Genomic DNA, 25332 nt, shown 5'->3' on the forward strand with positions numbered 1-25332 from the left:
TTAGAAAGTTGATTGTGTATGTATAAGAGTACGTCATCTACCTATAGTTACTCGACAGAAGGTTGGTGACCATGTATTCAGATTTATAATGTGACGTTAAACTATTTGCCTTTAAGTCAAACAAAGAGGTGGTCATTCCAAAAAACTCTCATGACTCACAAAAATAAAAACACATCATAACTTAAAAATGACATTTTAATACTAGTGTTGAATACATTATCGGTAAATCAGTGTTTTTACTCAGTTTTCCGGTTTAGAATCTCAATTATGTCCATTATCGTGACGGTACATCCTGAGACCAAGCTCAGAAGGCCAAAGAGGGCAATGAACGTGTTCTTCCAAAGGATCCAGTTCCATTTGCCAAGGTTCTCCCATCTGAAGACAGTTTCTATGACACTGGGGATGATGAGGCCGAGGATGGAGTAGAACAATGCGCCGACGATGTTGAGGATTTGTTCCAGCATAGGAAGGGCCATTCCTATACCAACTGAGAAAAAACAAAAGAATCAGTATCATATTTTATTTTTTGATGGATTTGATTGTTTAACCTGGGATTTAAAAATAACAGAGGTTTGCAAGATACAACTCAAGACATGTATATCATTTTATGTTCAAATACTCCGCTTAGATTTGACATCTACATAACACATAGGTAAGTAAGTGATCATGATTAACACAAACAAAACGTCTATGAATAGGAACTACTTCGTAGCAATGCACATAGAGAAAAAATAAGACATCAATAACGGGACTTTCCCCAAGTTGGACTTCGATCTCCTAATACTTGTCAATAATAAATTCATCTTAAAGAATTACAAAAACAAATCCATCTTTCCGTTTGTACTTTTCAATTCAATGTTTGCTGAAGAAGATAGAACAAAGAAGGAACAAAGGTGGGTTTTTACGTTCCCACATAAAAAGGGCTTGTGCGTGTTGTAGGTATCAGGAGATTAGGTAGGTAGTTTTCCGTAAAAGCTATACCTGAAGTGATTGTGCATTAAATTGTATCGTAGTATCATAAAAATAGATTATGTAGAGTAACTATGCCTTTATTGCACTACGCCTTTTAAAGCATGAAATATTTATTTCAATGTAACAAGACCTACCACAGCAACAAACTCCAATAGTTCTTGCAACGATTTGCGTGATCTGTCGGTAATTCTCCTTGATGCGATGCTGTGTGTATCTCGTGAAGATATCGATTACAACGTAGAACTGCAGTGGGTATGTCAGGAATATTGATAACGCTATCGACACCTTTGCTAGTATAGCTGGCCTGAAAAAAAAAGAAAATGTGTTAAAAGTTTTTTTTTCAATAAGTGGATTTTCTTTTTTTTAATATGGGATAAGAGAAATATTTTTTACAGACGACTCTTTTTTTAAAGACAGAAGTTCGCTGAAATTAGTTTAGTTAATTATTCGATTGTCTGGCAGTAAGTAGGTAGGTAGGTTTTCAGTAACATACTCCACTTGCATTTTTTATTTAAAGCGATAATAAGTCTTGCGTTTATCAATGTCAGTTGTATTTCTCGTATTAGTCAGCCAAGGTTATTGCAGTAATTATGTACCTACGATGTAATTTAGTTTCTGAAAACAAGGAAAATCTTGACACGAGTCATGATTGCATAAGTCGAAATATGCATTGTTTAAGTTGCGACTATTATATAGTACGGCTATTGGCTATGATATAGTATTCTTATTTACGTTTGCAATTAGTTCGGAATATCCATTTCAAATCTCATTTAGTGGGAAATATATAATCCCACCCAAAACAAAAATGTGAAAGACTGCCAAGTTCGATAATATGGGAATGCTTCGCCTATAAAAGAAGTGAGATCTGAATAAGTACCAAGTTCCATACACATACCTCAGTTAAAAATAGTTACTTTTTAATGATGTTACTTGGCAAGTTTTCATACACCTTGTTATAAACCTACTAAACGCAATGAATCAAGTATTTAATTTTCTATTAAAACTTGCCAAGTAATCATCATTAAAAAGTAACTATTTTTAACTGAGGTATGTGTATGGAACTTGGTACTTATTCAGATCTCACTTCTTTTATAGGCGAAGCATTCCCATATTATCGAACTTGGCAGTCTTTCACATTTTTGTTTTGGGTGGGATTTCATTTATTTTTGTAAGGTTGTTTATTTTATTTTTTTCTTATGATGAAGTTAGTTAAAGAAATGTCTCATTTATACTATTTTTTAGATTTTTTAATATGCACTATGTTTCTTACAAAGAAATGAACTAGATTAACTAAATGGACTAGATTTACCAACTGACTGACATGACATGTTATCATATATTATGTTCGTGGATCAAAGTTACACATTCGTTATTTTCGAAAGTGATTCACACTTGGCCGTTTTCAGATTTTTACTTTACTTTGACTAAATACAAACCTTTGTACCATTCAAAGATATATTATATAAATATAGATAAATTTAGTTCGTTTTAGTTCCTTAGGGGTATAAATTTACACCGGGTATAAAACACCTTCATTATTTTGAAACCGACTCACACTTGGCCATTTTCAGATTTTTTCCTTTACCTTGACATAAAAACCTACCTCCATGCCAAATTTCAAGTCAATACGACCATTGGAAGTGGTCTAGGTTTTTGATGAGTGAGTCAGTGAATAAGTGAATAAGTGAATAAGTGAATCAGTCAGCGAGTGTATAGTAAAAATAGCGATTTTCTGACGTCAATATCTCAAGACCTACAATAGGTATATTAATGAAATTTTGTATTTTAGATAAGTGAGGGGGTCTCAACAGATACTAGAAATTTGATATGCGTAAATAAAATAGATTTTGAGTTACAGGGGAGTCGAATTTGGCCCGAAATGGTTCGTGTAATATAACCCACGGCCGGTGTGTCGCTTTTTTTGCTCGAACTTGGCGGACACACTGCCGTGACACACTGCACTGTTCAGGTTCTTAACAATATGTATCTGAAATTAACAGTAAAAATGCACTTTATTTTGCATTTCGTCACAGTAAGAAAATTGTGTTCTTCATTTTGTTAAAATGAATTGAATTTATTTTTGGAAAAATACGTTTGACGTCGTTTCTACCTACCTACATTTATTTATTTTATTTTTATTTATTAGGAAAACTTACAGCTAGTACAAATTTTAAATATAGATATTAGTAGAAATAATTACAAGTTTCCACTGATTACGAATATATCATGTGAGCAGTAAAATTCTTACAAGCAAGGAATGGTTGAAAGGTTCCACAATTATTATGAGATTCCTTTAACTTTATGGCAGTGATAGATACTAAAGCTACTTTGACAAATCGCTGCTACTAAATAAGGTGCCGTCAGGCGGCTTAGGCAAACTCAATACACTTGGAGCTCGGAGAATAAAAATATTCGCCTACGCATAATAACCGTAGGTACTCCAAAAGAACACCTTTATAAAATATGTTATTTTTAATTGCGATCTTACCATTCGTCAGTAGGCAAATTCAGGGTAATAGATCCTCTAAGAATATCACCATATCGAAGGTAACCAAACATTCCAAGGGTTCCGTAAAGGAAGACGATGGCTGACATGGCCACAACCAGCACACTGGGACAGCCTAGAAAGTTCTGCGGCTTCTGCATTGTGTTTTCTATCGGCATTACCACTCCTACACCTTCCATTGCGAAGATCACAGTTCTGGAAGATAAGGAAAGAAAAAGTAAAATACAAAAGAATAACATATAGGCTTTTTGTCCAGGTGTGAGAAGTAGTTCCCTAGGTACAAACCGCGGAAACTCGTAGTCGAGTTAAAAAGAGGCACTTCATCATATCACCAGGTAGGTTACACACCCTTGATACTTTGGCTTTGAGTTATACACTCAAAGCCAAAGTATCAAGGGTGTATAAAAAAGTATAAGTTGATCGATAGATCTTCAATTGACTTTAATAGTATGAAAAGAATATGACATAGAAATACCATAAACGTATAACAAAGTATAAGTTGATCGATAGATCTTCAATTGACTTTAATAGTATGAAAAGAATATGACATAGAAATACCATAAACGTATAACAAAGTATAAGTTGATCGATAGATCTTCAATTGACTTTAATAGTATGAAAAGAATATGACATAGAAATACCATAAACGTATAGCGTTATAAAAAACGATCAGAATATCCTGTCACTTATATTGTTTTATTTTAATACTGTAAGAAGTTTGCTATAAATAAAATGTTGTTGCATACAACGAAAGGCCCAAAAATTAACCGTGCACTTCATGTAACCGATACTTGACCGATATAGCGAGAGTACGTAAAAGGAGAATATAAGAGGAGTACATAAGAGGAGCACAAGAGAGTTCATAAGATGAGTTTCTAAGAAAGTACATAAGAGGAGTACATAAGAGAGTACATAAGAGATTACATAAGAAAGTATATAAGATAGTACATAAGTGAGTACATAAGAGAGTACATAAGAGATTACATAAGAAAGTATATAAGATAGTACATAAGTGAGTACATAAGAGAGTACATAAGAGAGTACATCATCATCCTCATCATCCTCCGAGCTTTTTTCCCAGTAATGTTGGGGTCGGCTTCCACATAAGAGGACATAAGAGAACACAAGAGAGTACATAAAAGAGTATATAAGAGAGTACATAAGGGGAGTATATCAGAGGAGTATATTAGAGGAGTATATAAGAGAGTTCATAAGATGAGTTCATAAGATAATATAGAAGTACCTATCTATGAAAATAATAATCATTAACTAAGCCTTTTCAGTAAAAATATCCTTAATTTTGATTTATAAACCGTCCGTTAGTTGTAACAAATGAACTGGGATTCTATTATAAATGCGTATATTAAAAAGTTACTGCGATAAATAACACAAAGTTAATGGTAACTAGTAATACCAGCATAAAAGTATTACAAAGCGAAAACTGACTAAACATTGAATTTTAAAAAGTTTGCTTGAATATTCATGAATTTTGTGTAGGCTTTAAGATAGGCATACGTTTTAACATGAGTAGAATTAGCCTATAGCATTGCTAATTCCTTAATTTAACCATGTAAGTGTTACAATAAAACGGCTAATTTATACCTACTCGCGCTGTATACTCTCGCTCACAACAAAACATTACGTTTCTCGTTTATTTTCGAAGTTAAATGTATGTGTGGTAATATTATAGTCTTTTAAAAGAGAAATCCGATAATACTTCTGAACTCCTCATTCGCAGGATACCACTGTCCTTTGACTAAAGTTTTGATCATTTCTTCAATTATTAGCCCAACGATATACAAGATAGAAATATAGCCTAATTATTAAAAAAAATAAGAAACTTACGACAAAAAAGCCGGGTATCTAGCCGGGTTACCAGCAGCATGTTTCCCAGCAAAGGTTATGTCGCCTCCAAATATATAGTAGAGGCAAACTATGTATACAGTAACTAGCAGTATGTTCGCTAATCCAGAGAATATTGCCAGGAACTTCAGGTACTTGATTTGACATAGAAGAATAATAGGCACAAGGAAGATGAGGCAGTAGTATTCCACTGGTAGAATTGTAGAGGGAGCGTAGCGGTCTACCAACTGGAAACAAATGAAGATTATGTACATTCATAATCAGAAGGCAATATCATATTGCTTCATTAAAATACTTTTTTATGGAATTCTTCTCTTTAAGTCTTTCTGCAGGTATTTATTATTTATCACAATTAAATAAACTATTATGAATAATCTCAAGGACCTAGACATTAAGTTTATTTAAATACTTTATCAGACTAGTTTTAAAAGACAAAGTGCAACAGTACGTAACTTGATTCAATAAAAATCGACTTAAAAAATTCCAAGACATTATAGCGTTTGACGTAAGTTATTACCCACCCAAAACAAAAATGTGAAAGACTGCCAAGTTCGATAATATGGGAATGCTTTGCCTATAAAAGAAGTGAGATCTGAATAAGTACCAAGTTCCATACACATACCTCAGTTAAAAATAGTTACTTTTTATGATGTTACTTGGCAAGTTTTCATACACCTTGTTATAAACCTACTAAACGCAATGAATCAAGTATTTAATTTTCTATTAAAACTTGCCAAGTAATCATCATTAAAAAGTAACTATTTTTAACTGAGGTATGTGTATGGAAGTTGGTACTTATTCAGATCTCACTTCTTTTATAGGCAAAGCATTCCCATATTATCGAACTTGGCAGTCTTTCACATTTTTGTTTTGGGTGGGATTTCATTTATTTTTGTAAGGTTGTTTATTTTATTTTTTTCTTATGATGAAGTTAGTTAAAGAAATGTCTCATTTATACTATCTTTTAGATTTTTTAATATGCACTATGTTTCTTACAAAGAAATGAACTAGATTAACTATGACTAGATTTACCAACTGACTGACATGACATGTTATCATATATTATGTTCGTGGATCAAAGTTACACATTCGTTATTTTCGAAAGTGATTCACACTTGGCCGTTTTCAGATTTTTACTTTACTTTGACTAAATACAAACCTTTGTACCATTCGAAGATATATTATATAAATATAGATAAATTTAGTTCGTTTTAGTTCCTTAGGGGTATAAATTTACACCGGGTATAAAACACCTTCATTATTTTGAAACCGACTCACACTTGGCCATTTTCAGATTTTTTCCTTTACCTTGACATAAAGACCTACCTCCATGCCAAATTTCAAGTCAATACGACCATTGGAAGTGGTCTAGGTTTTTGATGAGTGAGTCAGTCAGTGAGTGTATAGTAAAAATAGCGATTTTCTGACGTCAATATCTCAAGACCTACAATAGGTATATTAATGAAATTTTGTATTTTAGATAAGTGAGGGGGTCTCAACAGATACTAGAAATTTGATATGCGTAAATAAAATAGATTTTGAGTTACAGGGGGGTCGAATTTGGCCCGAAATGGTTCGTGTAATATAACCCACGGCCGGTGTGTCGCCTTTTTTGCTCGAACTTGGCGGACACACTGCCGTGTGTCTAGATAGTTAATCCTGCACATTTTCCACATCAAATACAATTGCTTGATTTGAGTAGCAATAACTGCCTGGCGTTAACATAATCAAGAGTGATTATCTAGTTAACAAGGGGTGATAACCATCAATTATGCTTTGCTTTATCTCCTAACATAACTGCTTAGCTGATTCAATTGCACACAACGTCACCATATTTATAAGTAGATATATATGCTCATACCTGTTTCACTGAATCTGATATTAATACTGTGTATATGCAGCATACTCCGGTATATGTACAAAATAGTGCGAATTCCGCAAAGACACTGAAAATGAAAAATAACAGAAAAATAAACAAGGAAAACACACTTTCAACAGCGTCACGTATGGTCTTTGCAGCCTAAAAACTTCCACTACTGGATAAAGGCGTCCCCCAAGTTAGGGACATTTACTACTCTCCGCGCTAATCATCATGATCAGAAGTAGCATGTATCACTTTGCAGCAAACAATAAATATTGTAAGTAGAAGGTAGATAAATAACTAGGGGCCCGATTCTCCTATTTTTACTTAAGCGACATACGATTCACATTCGACTGAGATCCCATACCGACTCAATTACGATTGAAGCGTATGTGGCATTCCGAAATGTTTTCTTTGAAATAAACGTTTTTATCTTTTTCTGTCATTCAATAATGAATCATTTTGTCTGCAAATGATTTACGATTGCAATATGATTGTAGAGCAAACTACCGTATAGACCAAAATAACTAAAATAGCAGACCAATCGCAAACCAATCGAATGTCGTTGGAATACGATATTGGTCTTATAACATAGCAGAATGCCCGATATGATTAAAACTGCTATTGTTATCATATTGCGATTCAATTTCTATTAGATTTTGACATTATTAACTTAGGAGAATCGGGCCCCAGCATGTTGAGCATTCTTGTAATCCGTACTTCGTATGGCTTTAGTCAAAAGAGTACTCTAGAGAAAATATTTCCATGAAATAAAATAATGAAAATCGATGATGATTTCTGAATTTCATTTTGCAATTACCATCTGTAGCTAGCTGTACTTCAATCGATCATACGTCTACATACCTAGCAATGTTTGCAAATCTTCTCACGCCTTTCGGTCCATTCATAAAGGCCGATTTGCAGGTCTCAGCATATCCTAATGAAGGTTTTTTGTCTAACACGCAACATTTCTGCGATGTCCTCACCTGTAAATAATAGATAACAACTTTAAATATTGACTAGAAACATCTGTGTGTTCCGTACAAAAGTCGAGAGAAAGAAAATATTTGAAAACATGTTCTTGTCGACGCATTATGTCATACATAGGAAATTTTCATGGAAAACATTAACAGTTGTGGGCAATGTTTACCGGATTTAAGCTGTAGGTAAACGTAATATTTTCATTATACCTACAAGTTTATTTGTTCCTGAATAAGAGCCAGTCTGCAAACCTGCAATCTAGTAATAGTTGCAGTTGATGTAGGTAACAATCTATTAATAGTTGCAGTTGATATAGGTAATCTTTTATCTTTTGTTTTTACGAACCTCTAACGAATCTCTAAAACTATAAATAAAATCTTCAAAGTTTTAATGATCTATACTAACCTACATTTAAGGCATTGTAAAAACTACATTGTATGTCTGTTTTCTTATACTAAATTTTCACGGAATAATTAAGTTAGAGCCTAATGAATAGCTCTAAGTGAATAAAATACAATAATCTGTTAAGACCTTTGAATATTAATCATGTCCTCACAATACGTTAAGGTCGCTTCAGAACAATAGCAATGCTAACTTTTATGGTTTACCTATCGTCACTTTATTATAGTTATAAACATGATTTGTGTTTAATTTGTACACAATTGTTACTGGTAGTTAGGAAATATTATTTTAGTTGAGGAGGTCAGACAGGCAATCGTAGTCGCTCCAGGAAACTCTATACTACTCCACTGCATCCATTGAGTCTGAAAGCCAACCCCAATATATGCCGTTGGGAAAGGCTAGCCAGATGATGAGCATTCTCATTCCATCTCCTAAGCGTATTTTTTCCATACTTATCTACGTAACGTCATCTCAAAAATGTTCTATCCGGTTATATCGCTTTTTCCACACAATCCATTCAAAGTTTTGGTTCCCATTTTCAATCCATTCCCAGTTCTTCCCTCGCTCTATGTATTCAATCACGATATTAGTGTGATAATTGATAGCATTAAACTCACCAGTATATGAATGCAGTGTCCACATATGACTCCTACGAGCAAAGTACCAAAAAGTCCAACACCCCATCCTGCATTTGCAAACGCCAGTGGTCCCGCTAACAACCCGGAGCCTAAAGACGACTTGATCAAGTTAGCACACGATCGAATATCCCTGAAAACAAAGAACATGTGTTTCAGTACAAAAACAGCTGTTAACAGTTTTATTAGTACATAATGATATCACCTTGCAAATGCCTGTTTAAGTTCAAGTTATGGTAGACACAAAAGAATGTACATAAGCATGGATATTTTTGCAAGTGGGGAAAAATGCGTAATTGAAATTTTGGATTGGTTGAAAATATTAAGTAGTAAATGCAAAAATACTAAGTTAATGTATCCAGTTGTAAGTACTTAACTCTTATTGCAAACTGTTATTATACACACACACACACACACATAAATTATATTATTCACTGTAATGAGTGTATAAAAATCATCATTTTATTTGAGATATGGATTTATTAATTGCCAGTGATATGGCCTTGGTGCTATAAGAAGGAATGAAGAACCCCCTTGATTATCTTATCACTTTAGTTACCTATCATAAAGAAGAAGAACCGTCTATTTGCACAGTGAATAAATAATTTATTAAAAAGCCAAAAATACTTACTTTATCCTAACTTTGCAATAAAACGTGGATTTTATTAAGAGTGACTCTTAAGCTAGCAGTAATACAATTACAGGTGAACACAAAACAAACAAACACACGTATCATATACTGAAAACACTCACGAAGTAGGTTTCTCAACTTGTCGATGTTCAAAGGGATTATATTCCCTTTTTTCCTCAGCTTTCTCGACGTTCATAGCGACTAAAGTATCATACAAGAATGTCTAAATCAGAAACCTTGTCTAAAACGAACCGCGTACGTTGAACAAATTAGTTGAATACATTTTAACAACTATGGCACTGAAGCATGGCACTATTAAACAAAAAATACGCACATATGATAATGATGTCCACAAAAAAGTAAACGCGCGGATACACGAGCAAATCACTCAATTTTCCTCTTTTGAACTTAACAGATTGTTTCAACAGATTCTCTGAGGAACCAACAACATCTAGTACAATAGTCTCGTGTTACCATAAATGGCTTAATTTGTGGACACACCACCGTAGATCTTTATTGTTTTATATTTAACTAAGACTCATTCAGATCTAGATAGTCTGATAAGTACATTTCAATCTTCTCGTTTTAATTAACAATTTGCGTACGTACGGAGCGGTATACGTTTATTATATGAGACCTCGTCGTAGTGCTCGAAGAAAGGCTGTTTCCTTATCTAAGAAGGACTTAAGTAGGTTTTAATTTAATTGTATCCGCAGATACAAATACTTGTGTTATAAAAAGCAGCACCAATGGCCTACTATTATAAGGCGAAGGTTGTTTTATATGATGAAGTTAAGAGCATGGATCAAATGATAACTACTCTTCTTGTTATGGGTAACAAAACAACTTGAGGACTATCAAGATAGTAAGTGATTAGTAAGCCTGCTAAAGTATCTTAGGGTAGCGTAGGCTACGAGGGTAGTTTATCATGTACCGGTACATATGCTAATCCTCAAGGGCGGATCTAGCTTCGGTGCCAGGGGGGGGGTTACACACTCGTGATCAAGTCACAAAAAATATGAATTATTGATTTATAAATATTAATTATAAAGCTAAAGTTGACGACATTTGATTTTATATAAATAATATTATATAATAGCGTATTTTTTATCATTTATTTATTCTTGAACATATTAATTACATTTTTAAATATTAAATATAAAAATTGCGTATACTTGTTATAGGTACTTAAGTATATAAAAAGTAGATACGGTAGGAATATAGAAAGCGCGAGCGCAGCGAGCGCGAAATTTTACGAAAATTAAGAAAAGTGTTTTCATGTAGAAAATGGGCCGAGCAGAGTGAGCGCAATTTCTTGTATTTATACTAGACAGATATGAAAATCAAAAAAGCGCGAGCGAAGCGAGCGCGAAAATTTTTGTTCAGTTCGAGGACTAAAAGTAGCTGAAAGCACTTTCTTGCTATAGAGGTATATAACAAACAAGTTAACTTTTGAAAAGTATTGTGTACGCAGAAAAGGGCGCGTAATTTATATGTTTTTATTGCGGCAACAGTAAAACATTTTCTGTGAAAATTTCAATTGTCTTACTATAGATAAGGGTTCATGAGAGTTCTACAGCATGTACACAACCCGGACAGCGGATTCTTAGTAACATGGTCCCGTTTCTTCCTTTTGGGTACGGATAAAGAGTAAATAAAGAATAGAGAGCGAGCGCTGCGAGTACGAATTCCTACCTCAAAAAAAACTACTCTACCTACCTCTATCTATCTACCTATTCACTCGGAATAAAATTATCTTATACTTACTAAATGTATACCCAATGGAACAAAAACATCGTGTTTAACCATTTCAATTAGTGGTCCACCCAGGTCCTGGACCTGGCCCAGGGGCGGGTCATGACCTTGTGACCTACCCCCTGGATCCGCCCTTGCTAATCCTTTTATCTCTGATACATACTTACGGTTATGAGTGGCGTACACGAATTGCACATTCTTGGAGCTCACCGAATTCCTATACTTAATAATATAATGAAGGTCCACAACGACATTATCTTTTAATGAAGCTGATATTGATTTATTCGGAAGGAAGTTATGAGAACTTTAAACATTGAAATAACTATTTGCGTCACTTTAAGTTATGATGTAATTAATGACATTTGTTAATTTTATCGCCCGGAACAATTTAATAAAGTTGGTTAATATGGTTCTCAACAAGGGGTATCGGGTTGCCCGGGTAACTGGGTTGAGGAGGTCAGATAGGCAGTCGCTTCTTGTAAAGCACTGGTACTCAGCTGAATCCGGTTAGACTGGAAGCCGACCCCAACATGATTGGGAAAAAGGCTCGGAGGATGATGATGGTTAATATGGTTCTCGTTATAGATTGATTATATATTGAGATATTTTTCTTTCCATATTTTGAAACTCTGAATTATGACAAGATAACTTATCGTTATCATTATTCTATCCCACAAAATTTCATGGGAATTTTTATTAGTGCCGGGTGTAATTGAGGATTAATTAAATATTTGCGTCAATTTTTGTCGCGATTAAATATAATTCAAAGTCAAAGTCAAATCATTTATTTCATTTAGGCTTTCACAAGCACTTATGAACGTCAAGAAATATAAATAAAGTTGATTCTAGTTGCCCATTCCAAAAGTAGCTTCCTATGGAGAAGAACGGGCAAGAAACTCCATGGTTACTCTTTTTAAAAATAATAGGTATTACAGTTTGTATGTATTGATACATACTATAATAACATGCGAAGATAATGTAGAATCACAATAGACAAAGAATATGAGAATAAATAATAATAAAAAAAAGATTAAAATGCTACATGGTGTTCACATTTACAAATCAGTTTATATTTTTGTACAAAGTTACGAACAAACAATCAAAAGAATAACACAATCTTACTAGCGCTGCTGTCAGTGCGTCCTATGGAGCAGGATCAGCATGTTTCCAAGCATTTTTATCTTGAATATAATCTTCTAATTTATAATATGCGTTTTTACAAAGTCTGGCTTTTATATGAGTTTTAAACCGCACGTCATTTAGTTCCAGAATGTTGTCTGGTATTTTATTATAACATTTGACACAATATCCCATGAAAGATGTATGTACTTTAGATAGTCTAAACTGCGGGATAGCTATTTTATTTTTATTTCGAGTGTAATTAATTGCGTTAATTATGTATCTAGACACACGGCAGTGTGTCCGCCAAGTTCGAGCAAAAAAAGCGACACACCGGCCGTGGGTTATATTACACGAACCATTTCGGGCCAAATTCGACCCCCCTGTAACTCACAATCTATTTTATTTACGCATATCAAATTTCTAGTATCTATTGAGACCCTCTCACTTATCTAAAATACAAAATTTCATTAATATACCTATTGTAGGTCTTGAGATATTGACGTCAGAAAATACACTCACTGACTGACTGATTCACTGACTCACTCATCAAAAACCTAGACCACTTCCAATGGTCGTATTGACTTAAAATTTGGCAAGGATGTAGGTCTTTATGTCAAGGTAAAGGGAAAAATCTGAAAATGGCCAAGTGTGAGTAGGTTTCAAAATAATGAAGGTGTTTTATACCCGGTGTAAATTTATACCCCTAAGGAACTAAAACGAACTATATTTATATAATATATCTTCGAATGGTTTGTATTTAGTTTAGTTAGAAGTAAAATAGTGTAGTTAGAAGTAAAATAAAAATCTGAAAACGGCCAAGTGTGAATCACTTTCGAAAATAACGAATGTGTAACTTTGATCCACGAACATAATATATGATAACATGTCATGTCAGTCAGTTGGTAAATCTAGTTCATTTAGTTAATCTAGTTCATTTCTTTGTAAGAAACAGTGCATATTAAAAAATCTAAAAGATAGTATAAATGAGTCATTCCTTTAACTGACTTCATCATAAGAAAAAAATAAAATAACCAACCTTACAAAAATAAATGAAATCCCACCCAAAACAAAAATGTGAAAGACTGTCAAGTTCGATAATATGGGAATGCTTCGCCTATAAAAGAAGTGAGATCTGAATAAGTACCAAGTTCCATACACATACCTCAGTTAAAAATAGTTACTTTTCAATGATGTTACTTGGCAAGTTTTAATAGAAAATTAAATACTGCGTTTAGTAGGTTTATAACAAGGTGTATGAAAACTTTCCAAGTAACACCATTTAGAAGAAACCGCTGGAAAACGGCTACTACCTAATAAAGTAATCAATCTGAAAAACCTACGTACTCCGACAATGTCAAACAGCGACAACCTCGTGTAATTTTAGTGAGTTTAATAACTCTGATTTTATATTTACACAATTTTTATAATAGGGTTTATTAGGAGCACTTGTGTCTATTTATCATGAGTGTGTGTTTGTGTACGTTACATAGTGACTAATGTACGAAACATAACATCATGACGTCATTAGAAAAGTTTCCCAGCTGTGATATAACATATGTAATGTAGTAGTAATCTCTCTGTTTTTGAGGAAAAATTAGGCATTACTTTACATTGCGGTTACAGGGGACAACACTGACTTTTTATATGTGACTTCTTTCGGGGTGTTGATATAGCTTCATATCATAACTATATCGTCAGTCTACAGTTACAGGGTGGCGAATGGAAAACAGTAATTAGTCTGTCTTTTTTTTTTTCTTTTATCTCACATTTTTGCCAATCTAAAATGTGGACTAATTAGAATCACTATTGTTTAGTCCTATCATCATGCCTATTCACTACTACAGATTAAAATGCAAATCAGTCGAGCCCCGCAAACATGAAGGCAATTTTATTACTTAGTGCGTAGTGTATTGATTGGTGCGGCTCTAGCACTGTTGTGTCAAGGCATCACAAATTGGGGTGAAAATTAAAATATTACGGGTATTATTTACAATTTTATTTCGTAATAAATTACAGAAAAAATCCAATTTACCTTACATCTATATTTCCCTGCGATGTCTATGCAGGGAAATCATACAATAGTATCAGCACATTATTACTATTATTGTACATCTATTTAACAACTCTAAAAGTAAATATGATACAAAAATCCTGGTTACGAGTTGATCTAATAAATATTACAGTGAAGTGACAGTACTAACATACAAGTTTCTCAGTCAATGAAGATTTTCTCTAATTTATCCGCTTTATTACTCCGTTTTAATGCTTGCAAAAGAATTGCTTGGCAAGATACATTCAACTATTAATAAAATAATAGTTAATGTTCTGCAAGATGTTAAACTGCAAATATGAAAATGTATGTTAAAATACAATTACATATCTACTAAGTAATCTTAGAGATGACAGAAGGAAATATTGTCTAGAACTTAAAATTAAATGAACATTGTTTTTAATTATCAACATTTAAAAATAAAGAATACTAGAGGTATAATATTCTTATCGAAGTTCTTAATGTTCGTATACTTCGTAATTACGTTTCTCGTGCCACCAAGGGTTCCTGTGAGAAATAGTCGGTTTCGGCCGAGAGGTCAGGTAAGGACCATTGTTATTTTCTTTGGGGAAGTTTACGTAGCTTTGCACAGTGGGAATGGAGTTCCTGATTATTCCAGGTCCGAAAGCATTTCTACCCGCGAGTGCAGGTTGAGGAGATCCCACTGGGGAGTACAGTGCTACTGATCCAGGAAGAGCAGGGCTGGCTGTTACACCCAAACCGTTCTCAAAGTAGTAAGGCTGCAGTTGCGGTTGGGGAGGAATGATGGCGGGCTGATTCGGTTTAACGCTCGGAATGTACTGCTGAGGAGCCTGGCATACAGTGTCTTGCACTAACACATCCAGAGGAGCAGTGTATATTCTGAAGTTTATGTCACTGTAATCCAGGGTAGATTCCAGGAACACAGGCATACGGTCGGAGATCACCCACACATTTCTTTGTGCGTCAATCTTAACGTCACTGGGGAATATCAGTCCCGTGTCATCCTTGTCTACAACAGCAATGTTCTGTGGTTTGTATTGCGTATCCGATCTCCAACATCCAATAGCATTTTGGTCAATTAAATTGAATAGTTCGATACCTGTGTACTCGTCTACGACCTTGGAAGTAGTGTGACCGTTAGCACCTCGGGATCCTACGACTTTGAAGTCGTGGTAAGATCCTGTTACTTTGGATTCATCTCGTAATATGCGTGTTGAAACTGCAAATTGTGTGTGACTGGCCAAAGGACTGAAGAATAGGGTCCTGTATCCATCTGGGCCGGCGGGTGAAGCAGAGATACCGAAAATTCCTTCGCTGCTCCATTGGAAGTTCAGACCACCAATGTTGTAGTCTCCAGTAAGGGGGTCGGGCATGAAGAATCCATGGTTAAACCTCCATGACCTGTTTAGTTGCCAAGAGTAGGCGATGAGGCCGTAGCCTAGTTCGTCGGAGAAGTACGCGAAGGTGTCATCACAAGATCTTCCCTCGTCGAGAGCGATGTTGGCAATGAAAGTCGAGGCGACAATGTCTTCGGGACGGAATACATACTTTCGGATGCGTTGGTCAGTGTTCAAGTCATAAACATTGAGCGAGTAAGGGCAAAGATTGGTCGTGTTGGAATCTGAAAAAAAAATCCCATCAGCCTATGTTACTTTCATAATTTAGATATAAAAATAACAATACATGGTAGATCAGCATTGCTACGTTATCGTAAACGCCTACTGAAAAAGTGATGACTGCTTTAACACAATTATGAATACCTTTTTTAGTTGGAAATGGTATATTAATGTCATGCTTAAATAAATTTGAATAATATAATAACTTACCGTATCCATATGTACCAACATCGAGGACCCAGAGACGGTCACATTTGTCTGCTTTGATTCTGTACACAGTGTTGAGACCGGACTGGCAGTTGCCCAACTCGTTGCCTGCATAACTTGGGTAGGGGGTTAGCTTCGGCGACGGGTCGTACGGACCATCCAAAGGTATGTAGTTCAGTGTAGCGGGTATACCTGTACCAATGTACGCGTTAACTTATGTTATGTAATGGAAAATTTTACTTCTAACGGCTTAGACCTTGAGCAATGAAGTATTAAGGTACTCAACATCGACGTGTCGGTGACTTGATGGCGAAAAATGATTGAGTATGTGCCACGAAAGTATGCATTTAGATTTATAGGGTAGATACTGACAAACTGGGCCAGTAGAATAAAGCGTCATAAATTACAAAACAACTATCATCTATCTTGCAAGCTTTATTTTGGAACTGTACTTTGACATAATTAAAACACTAATGGAAGTAACTATATATGGGTGAGTTAGTCTGTTCACCTAGTACGGCAATACCTTTTCACAAAAGTATGTAATGCAAATCTAGCATTATAACGATGGCACAAAATGTCTTCCACACGCAAAGGAAGATGTAATTAAGGGAAATATGGCTTAAGATAATTTCTTCCAACGAAGTAATTACCTTATGTGGCTACTAACAATTTGCACAAATAACAGCGTAACCTTAAAATGGTAGTGGTGTTTTTGACATATTTTTTTAAGAAAAGGTGAAAGGTATGTATAACTTACCCGCCTTCCACCTAGGTACGCTAACGAAGAGCTTGTTCCTCCACCTCTCAATGCCGACTGGTAGCGCATTCTCCTGTATCAGAGCACCAGACTGTATGGCCTGCTGCCGGGAGTACGCGTCAGGGTAGTTCCAGTCCACCACATTCCAGGAGAACATCTCCTGCAGCTTGACTGCAGCTGTCGCGGATGATACCACGGCTAGAAGTACTAGTAGCTTCATCCCCATTTTGATTTCTTTAACAGAGAATTTTGGTTTAATTTAATCATTCAGCGGCGGACGGCAATTGATTGAAATGCTCATGATGATGTATATATGTCGTGTTTCTATGGAGAAAATATTACGATTGCTCAGAAAATGGATAACATGTCTAGATAAAATATAGATTGCGTTTATTATTTAAAATATTGAAAATTACAAGTTTGTTACAATTATGGAAAATTAATAATAAAAAAGGAAATAGGTTAATATACTTCTTAAGAAGAAAAACACTGCACGTGAAGTCAGACGGACGATGTTTCGTGATAGAAGAGAATTAGCTTAGGTTTAGGTATGATTATTTACTTTTTAGTATAATAAGTATGTGTGTAAGCTTCTTTGGTAATCTTAATTGGCCATAAGTATAGCCCTACTTTGTAATTTAGAAGTAGATCGAGCAAAGTACCTGCTCCATTACAATAAGATTATGAAATTCTAATGCTTGAAAAACACTAAAAAAATCAATAAAACATTTTGTAAAGTAAAAACTTTCTCAAAAGACCTTTCTTAATTAATTTACATTCTCGTAAAGAGAAATGCATCTCTCAATTTTCCCTACAACAGCAAACGCCAACATGAAATAGCCGTTTGCCGTTTCAAATTATTTTTAACTAAACTTCCGACAGATTTATATATTTCCGGGCTATTGACAATACGCGTTTAATTTTTAGGAACCGGTTAACTCTAATGGTTAATGGACGTTTTACATTACAACACTTTTCATATCAGTAATAGGTACAAGTATATTTTTAGGTATTATTTAACCTTTATCTATGGTTACCAGTGTAAGGACTTGCGCAATGGGATGCAAGTCTATGTGGGAACGACAAAATTTTTAGGCAAAGCGGTCATCAAGCAGATAGTTTTGATTGAAATTAAAAAAATTAATTTTAATCCACAGAGCTTTCTCTTTTGTACGCAGTTAGTTTCACGTTTAGCATTAACTATAGTTAAATTTGATATTTGCTTCCGCTATTTTGCTAAAGTAATAAAATGAATTTATAATATATTTCGATTAAGTTTTAAAAGTAAGTGTAAGTATGCTCACTTGATTTTCCATAAGCACCTTAATCCGATTTTACTTTTATTTCACAAATATGTTCTTATTAGTATGCATCATAAGTAGGTAATAAAAAATGCCCCTCGGTCCAGTTTGGTCTCCAAAGAAAAATACCCACTAATTTCCATACTCTTTGTTTGTGGGTGTGCTCTAGTAATTACCGATTTCCGAATTAATAACAGTGTAGGAGAGTACAAAGTCTAGAGAGGAACTATTTTGTACATATTAGTCATTTGACCTTCTTTGGTCTATCGTTTCATCAAGTTTGACCTATATTTAAATCACTATAGTTAACGGCGTGAGTTAACCAATATGACGCACGTAGATTTATGTAACTTAATCTTCTAAGTTGTTATCTGGTGTATTAGTAAATTGTGCTTTCATCACATAACGTATGACGCGCGTAGTAGCGTAGCCGATATATTTCTAGGTTAGGTTTATAACTACGCTACGCAGCTATAGAATAATTAATCAGTTCGTGCTTTTTCAAAATCATGTTAATTACTATGAAACCTAAATATGGCCATCATTATTATATTTACAAAATTTCGTGAGGAAACAATTACAAAAAAGTTTTATTATGCCTATTCGCCTTGAGATAGCGTGATGATTTACAATCAGACCTTCTTTGTATCACTTCCTTCAGGTCGATTTACTACAGTTTAAACGTTTGTTTATTTACATACGACCTACCTAAATAAGCCTTCTCTTATTGCATTAAAAAAAAGTAAGAGACGTAAGTACAGAGACGACATAGTAAAATATAATCGTTAAGCAGAGAAATGTACAAAAACACCATAACCGAAATTAAAAAACTAGTCATCTCCGGGATATGACTTTTAGAAACTGTTGCATAATTTTATTACATTAACTAGTTTCCGCGAGCGGTTTCACCCGCTTTCCGTGGGAACTATTTATCGCACCCGGTTAATAAGTACCTTACAGCCGCCGATAAAGGGGCTATCTAACGCAGATTTTTTATTTTATCGGACTGGTTGTTCTTGAGATTAGCGCGCAAACAAACAAACTTTTCAGCTGACTAATATTTGCATAGATTTTCCGACACTCTGGACACGATTAAGTAGTCTTAAATCAGCGTAGGGAAATGATTTTTTATTTGGGTTATGTATTTAATTTTGAAACACCACTTTATCTAGTACTTGCAAATGATTAAAATCGTGTGCAAAACGTTACGCGCAATGGGACGGAATCACATCCGTATGAAAGATTAATTCAATTACAGAGCTGGGCACTGATGAGTTTTCATACCACAAAACAATTACAAATGATATTCCTCTTATTACGTCTATTATAAGGTTGCATCTCATCAGCTCTAAGCAAAACATGACTTTAACTGCAAGCCATTTATCAAGAGGTTCTTAATGACTCTTTGCATTGTCTATTTGATGTTTGCATTATCATTGGTTTTACAAATGACTAGAACAAAAATTAAGTCATTAGAACACTCAATATTTTGGTAACCTCGTTTTTGTTTCGCTAACATTATTAAATTATACCTAAGTGGTTTGCGCACGCAACTCTAATATTGTAAGAAGAATAACAATTGAGAGAGGTAACACGTTAATTTGGATGAAAGCAAGATTAAATAATTTCAATCGCGGTTTAATTAGTACCTAATTAAAAAAAATATGATAAAAACGGGAGCCTTAGAACAAGACGATGAACTTATTTTAAAGTTAAAATTAGGCATTTCAGATTTTTGATAAAAATGCCGTTTTTTTTTCTATTTAATTTTAAATTAATTAAAAGTTAATTAATATTAATTTACGCAGGAAAATATTTTTGAAAAAAATCTTGAGTCGTAAAATTCTTAAAATTCTCATTTCTGTATATGAAAACTATTATTATTACACGAAATAAAAAACACCCTCACAAACACAAACGCACTGCAACTTCAAAATATCTCCAAAATCTCCAAAAACGAATACTCCAATTTCTCACTTCATATCACGTCCAAAATTGAAAAAAAAAACACAGATTGTTAATGTTAATAAAAAAAATTAAAACCTACATGGTTGTCCGATAGTGGCCAATGATCGCGACAGTTGGTAGTGGACTGATACGCTAAGATCCACCCCTACCTTATAAAACGTACCTCCGCTCCGACCGCGTCCTACCAACACCAGTCAAATTACCGCAGAACCACGAACGTCATTCTAAAAATAGATTTACATCTAATTTAAATTTAATTATTTTTCAATACTATGTACAAATTGAATAATTAACAGGAAATTTTTAACATTATTTTTCTACCCCAGGCTATTTTTTTAGACCTTGGAGACAAAGTCCCCATTATTGAAACAATCCAGTTTAATCTAGTTTTAAGTACTAAAAATGTTAGTAAGAGATTAAAGAAAGGCTCTAAAAATTCCATTTAAGAATTTTGCATCATAATTTAGTGTTTATAAATATGCACATATTTACCTCTGAAACCTATGACGTAAACATTGATAGGTAGTTGTCATCACATACATATTTTGCATAGAGAAAATTAGGATCCCACCAAAAACATTAAATGTAAAAAAAAGCCAATCCTCTACGCAATTCCTCCACCGTAAAAAGTTTTGAGATCGCATAGAAGCCAAGTCCTGTTCTACTTTATTTGTAATAATAAATCAATATTTTGTGACTATATCAATAGTTTTGTTCACTTTACAATAATATTGACTTGTCTTTTTTTAGATGCACATTTTATGAGCTTTCTAAATAAACTTTATTTTATTTAGAAAGCTCATAAAATGTTATGCGCGTACAATATGTATACCGTTACTCATGTAATTTCATAAATGGTTAGAGAAGGTGACAACGTAAACCCTAAAATAAATAATATGCAGAAATACACTCGAATTAGGAAAAAACAAGGTTTTATTAAAATTATATGAAATGCTTCTAAATTTTGAATTTATCTGGGTCAATTTTGTTAGTTTTAGAAGATCATGGTATGCGTAAGCGCATATTTGTGTTGGTCGGGCGCACTGCATCAGTAGCTCGTGACTGGTGCATACATTGTGGTCTAAATCTTGATAAATGCTCGATAAAACACTGTGATTTTGCGGCAATATGCTTGAATGGTTATTTCACGCCCAGACTTCCATTAAAGATTTGAAATATTTATAAAACTAATTTCATATAGTTTCTGGGTACATCGAATTATAGATTGAGAATAATTTGGTCACCTATACGTACTAAAATATAAAAAGAAAAGATTTGATTGTTTGTTTGAATCAAATAGGCTCCGGAACTGGCCTAATATGAATATTTATTTCACTGTTAGGAAGCTACACTATCTGCTATAAAACATGGGCTATTTTTTATCCGGGTATGGCAAGAAGTTAGCGGAAGTGAGTAGAATTTGTTTTGATGTGTCGTAAAGTACACACGTTTTAAGTGAGATCTCTACATAGAAATCGTGTTTTGTATGTAACTAGACTATAGCCGTCTTACCACAAAAACTTTTAAACGTCAGTTTATGCCTTGTCTAAAAAAATGTCAAATTATGACATTGACATACGGTTCATTTTTCAGCCAAAATTTTATTAGACAAGTGTAAAACAGGGGTTAAAGTTTTTGTAGTAAGGCCATAGCAGTTCCATTACTTTAAGTTAAGTTTGAGCACGTCGTCGCACGTGAGAATTGCGTTCAAATAATCAAGTAACACTGCTTTTCGTAGGCAGTTGTATAAAATATCCATAATTAAACAGGTACTTAAAGTACCACAAACAAACTCACGTTTTCTAAAACTTCCTGAGCAATTATTCAAAAATGTGACCTTCATTAAACGGATGTTGGTATCTTTCCATACGATGGCGTTGTCTTTGTTAATGCCAGTTCCGCGACCTAGGTCAACGCAAAGCAACTTTGCTCATTGGCGAAAGCAACTTCTCCAAGCAGGTATATCACGCATAATTTCGTCCATAAATAAAGATTCGATGAGTCGAAAACTTGTTAAATAGAACTGCGTATCACAGCTATATTGTCCAACCCAAAATGTGTGTTTTACCTACACAAAATGTTTCCCAAATTGTGTTATAAAATACCTATCAATCACAGTAAAATTTTATGCAAATCTATTTCAGATTTTATCTATAGATGCTCTTAGCATACCTAGATCTGTGAGATTTGACAAATTATATTTTTATTTATCAAGCATTATAAATGTCTAATATAGATAAGTAATGTGACTATATTAGCATGATCAAAAAGATGCAAGTTTTTCAATATTGATTCTGAGTATTTGCTAAAAATATATTTGTAACTAACGTTATGAAAAAATCTTAGAAGTTACTTTAACCCACTTCTAACTACAGTTTCGAAACTAAGCGTCGTAGGTGTGTACAGTTTGTATGACTAAATCTTAGTTTGGTTAATAGTAGTTCTATCATTCTCTAAATATTGTCATGAACAATAGTTACCTATATGACGTCGGCTATAAACAAGGATCTCTTTGCAATTTATTTAGTACCAGGTAGACTGTGCACATTATTATTAGTTAATCTATTCGAAAACTGCAGTTGCATATGAACGTCGATCTTTCATTTTATTAACATAATACATGTTAATGACCTGAAACACTGAAACGGGCGGAATTGATTATTTAGAAAATGTTGTGTTACATCAACCAGTAATTATAGGAAACTAGGCGGTGCCGGATAATCGTAATAACGCTTAGATTGCCATTCCTCACCAATGATGAGCAAATTGTTATTTATAGCCTTAAATACCTTTATAACGTAATTAAAAACTAATAAAAACTAGTGTAATATAATAGTGTATCTAGTTCGGTTATATCACCATGGGAATTTGTAGGTTAATGTCATAAAAATATACATGTGTATATCGTCACTTTTAACGACATCGTAATTTTTATTAAGTAACGGAAGATACCCTTTTAGAGCTCTTATCGTGTAAATAAACAGGCTGTGTATTTCCTGAGAACTCGCCAATCTCATCGTAACTGTGCGAACCAAAGGTGAAATTAGACACTTCACCCGAAATGTTTACATCACACATTATAATTAAGTAAAACCAACGCTGGCTGATTGTTAATGCATATGATGTCAATCAATGAATACCAAGGTTATTTATGGGCTGTCCACAGCTTACCATAACAATGTCTAATTAAACTGACAAACAAGTTTTAAGAGGCAGGTACCTACATTTCAGTTAACTGGTTAACTTGCCAGTTAAATTTAACTTTCAAAGTCATAGGAACTTTCTAAGGTTAAGTTGGACGTCACTGACTCATGACGAAGGATAACAACATTAACCACGCCTCTGTTGCAAGTTAAACGCATTATTCAAAGGTTTAAATAGCTCTAAATTAATGTGAGCAATTAAACTCTATTTGGAAATTACCATTTATGTATTATGTATATAAAACTTGTGTGTGGTGTATGTTCTAAAATGTAATGGCCTGTCAGAAAATGAAATAAATGTTTTAACTGTTAGTATTCAAACGTTGTGAAAGGTGTCACCGTTTTAGTATCAAAACAAATCTAATGACGCACTAAAACTAGTTTTTTGGTTACAGTGATAGTTTTCGTTGACGGTTTAGTGCATAAATGCATTCAATTATGTTATATGCGTAAATTAAACATTAATGATGGCGGTTGGGTTATGCTAACAAACTGTTCCAAAAATCACTTCCTCGTGTTAAGTAAATGCCCACGTATTTTGTATAAATTGTGTAATTTTTCAGACTTAATTAGATTGCATTGGTTATGTTATAGGATTGAATGACGTCAATCGAATTCGACTCAAGGGTAAGCCTCGGGTGGGCGGCGCGGCGTTAGATAAACCATTTCGAGCATACACGCACTGTCTCATGTGGCTAGGCCTGTCATTATTCACCGATTGCAATCTTTTAACGACTGTTTCTATGGTAACAAGCTACGGTAACCTTCGAGGTAGCGTAGGCGAAAAATCACGGAATAATATTTATAGTTTGTAGATCAATAACTCATTTCACTTTTAGACATTTATGGGAATTACAAGTCTTCAAACATACATATACTTAATAACTAAAACTTAATTAACGGCAGGCCTATGAGGAAGCGCATTTGATACGGAATCGAGCCTCAACGAAGGTGCCTAGGAATTGGAATTATAATATTTACTTTAAATATTTTATGCAATTTGACCCAGGGACTAATTAGAGCGAGTTAATAAACACTTATTATATCGCTTCGGATCTCAACACTGTAATTAATTATGTATTCCTTTATTTACTTTTAAATATTAAAATACAGCTTTTAGGTTAATTGGGCTGATGACACCGTTGGCCGTAGGAATGCGTGAAAGGTAGCTACAGTTAGCGGTTAATTTGCAATAGTATTACTTTTTCTTTGTTTGCAAAGTTAGATAGCATTATGTCATAAATCGTGATTAATTCAAAATGAACTCAGTTCACGTGCTTAACCGAGTTCTGTACTGAAATTTGCATTTATTTGCAATAAATTACATTCGACCGGTTTGCGGACGCTCTTCATACGATTTTTAACGGTTAGTTAGTCTGCTGCTTAGTTTAGTAAGTGAATGTACAGTTAAATTAAATTAGACGAGCTTTTAGAAATTTAAAAAGGATATTCGATTTTATATTGCAGGTTTTTTAGGCCTTTGAATTGAAGAAAGTGACTGATGTTTTATTGTTATG

The 25332-nt window shown here is 34.0% G+C and overlaps 2 protein-coding genes across 3 annotated transcripts; both read right to left on the reverse strand.

Annotated features, from left to right (window-relative positions):
- Window positions 1-177: 177 nt before the first annotated feature.
- LOC124632526 (proton-coupled amino acid transporter-like protein pathetic) lies at window positions 178-10480 on the reverse strand. 2 transcript variants are annotated; one of them, XM_047167389.1, is made up of 9 exons: window positions 10186-10480; window positions 9974-10052; window positions 9203-9353; window positions 8067-8188; window positions 7203-7287; window positions 5324-5568; window positions 3461-3673; window positions 1107-1276; window positions 178-487 (listed from the first exon to the last, which is right to left on the reverse strand). In XM_047167389.1, exons 2-9 carry the CDS (start codon window positions 10045-10047, stop codon window positions 237-239), a joined length of 1311 nt encoding a protein of 436 aa, XP_047023345.1. In that variant the 5' UTR covers window positions 10048-10052; window positions 10186-10480; the 3' UTR covers window positions 178-236. The 2 variants fall into 2 exon arrangements, with proteins under 2 accessions (XP_047023345.1, XP_047023344.1); XM_047167388.1 differs by having other exon boundaries at window positions 9974-10480.
- Window positions 10481-15039: 4559 nt separating this feature from the next.
- Window positions 15040-20719, reverse strand: LOC124632819 (protein yellow). Its single transcript, XM_047167793.1, has 4 exons — window positions 20692-20719; window positions 17344-17577; window positions 16587-16775; window positions 15040-16381 (listed from the first exon to the last, which is right to left on the reverse strand). The coding sequence occupies exons 2-4, from the start codon at window positions 17567-17569 to the stop codon at window positions 15237-15239; spliced, it is 1560 nt and encodes a 519-aa protein (XP_047023749.1). The 5' UTR covers window positions 17570-17577; window positions 20692-20719; the 3' UTR covers window positions 15040-15236.
- Between the last annotated feature and the right edge of the window lie 4613 nt (window positions 20720-25332).

The sequence above is a fragment of the Helicoverpa zea genome, chromosome 8 (assembly GCF_022581195.2).
Source record: "Helicoverpa zea isolate HzStark_Cry1AcR chromosome 8, ilHelZeax1.1, whole genome shotgun sequence".
NCBI classification, from domain to species: Eukaryota; Metazoa; Arthropoda; class Insecta; order Lepidoptera; family Noctuidae; genus Helicoverpa; species Helicoverpa zea.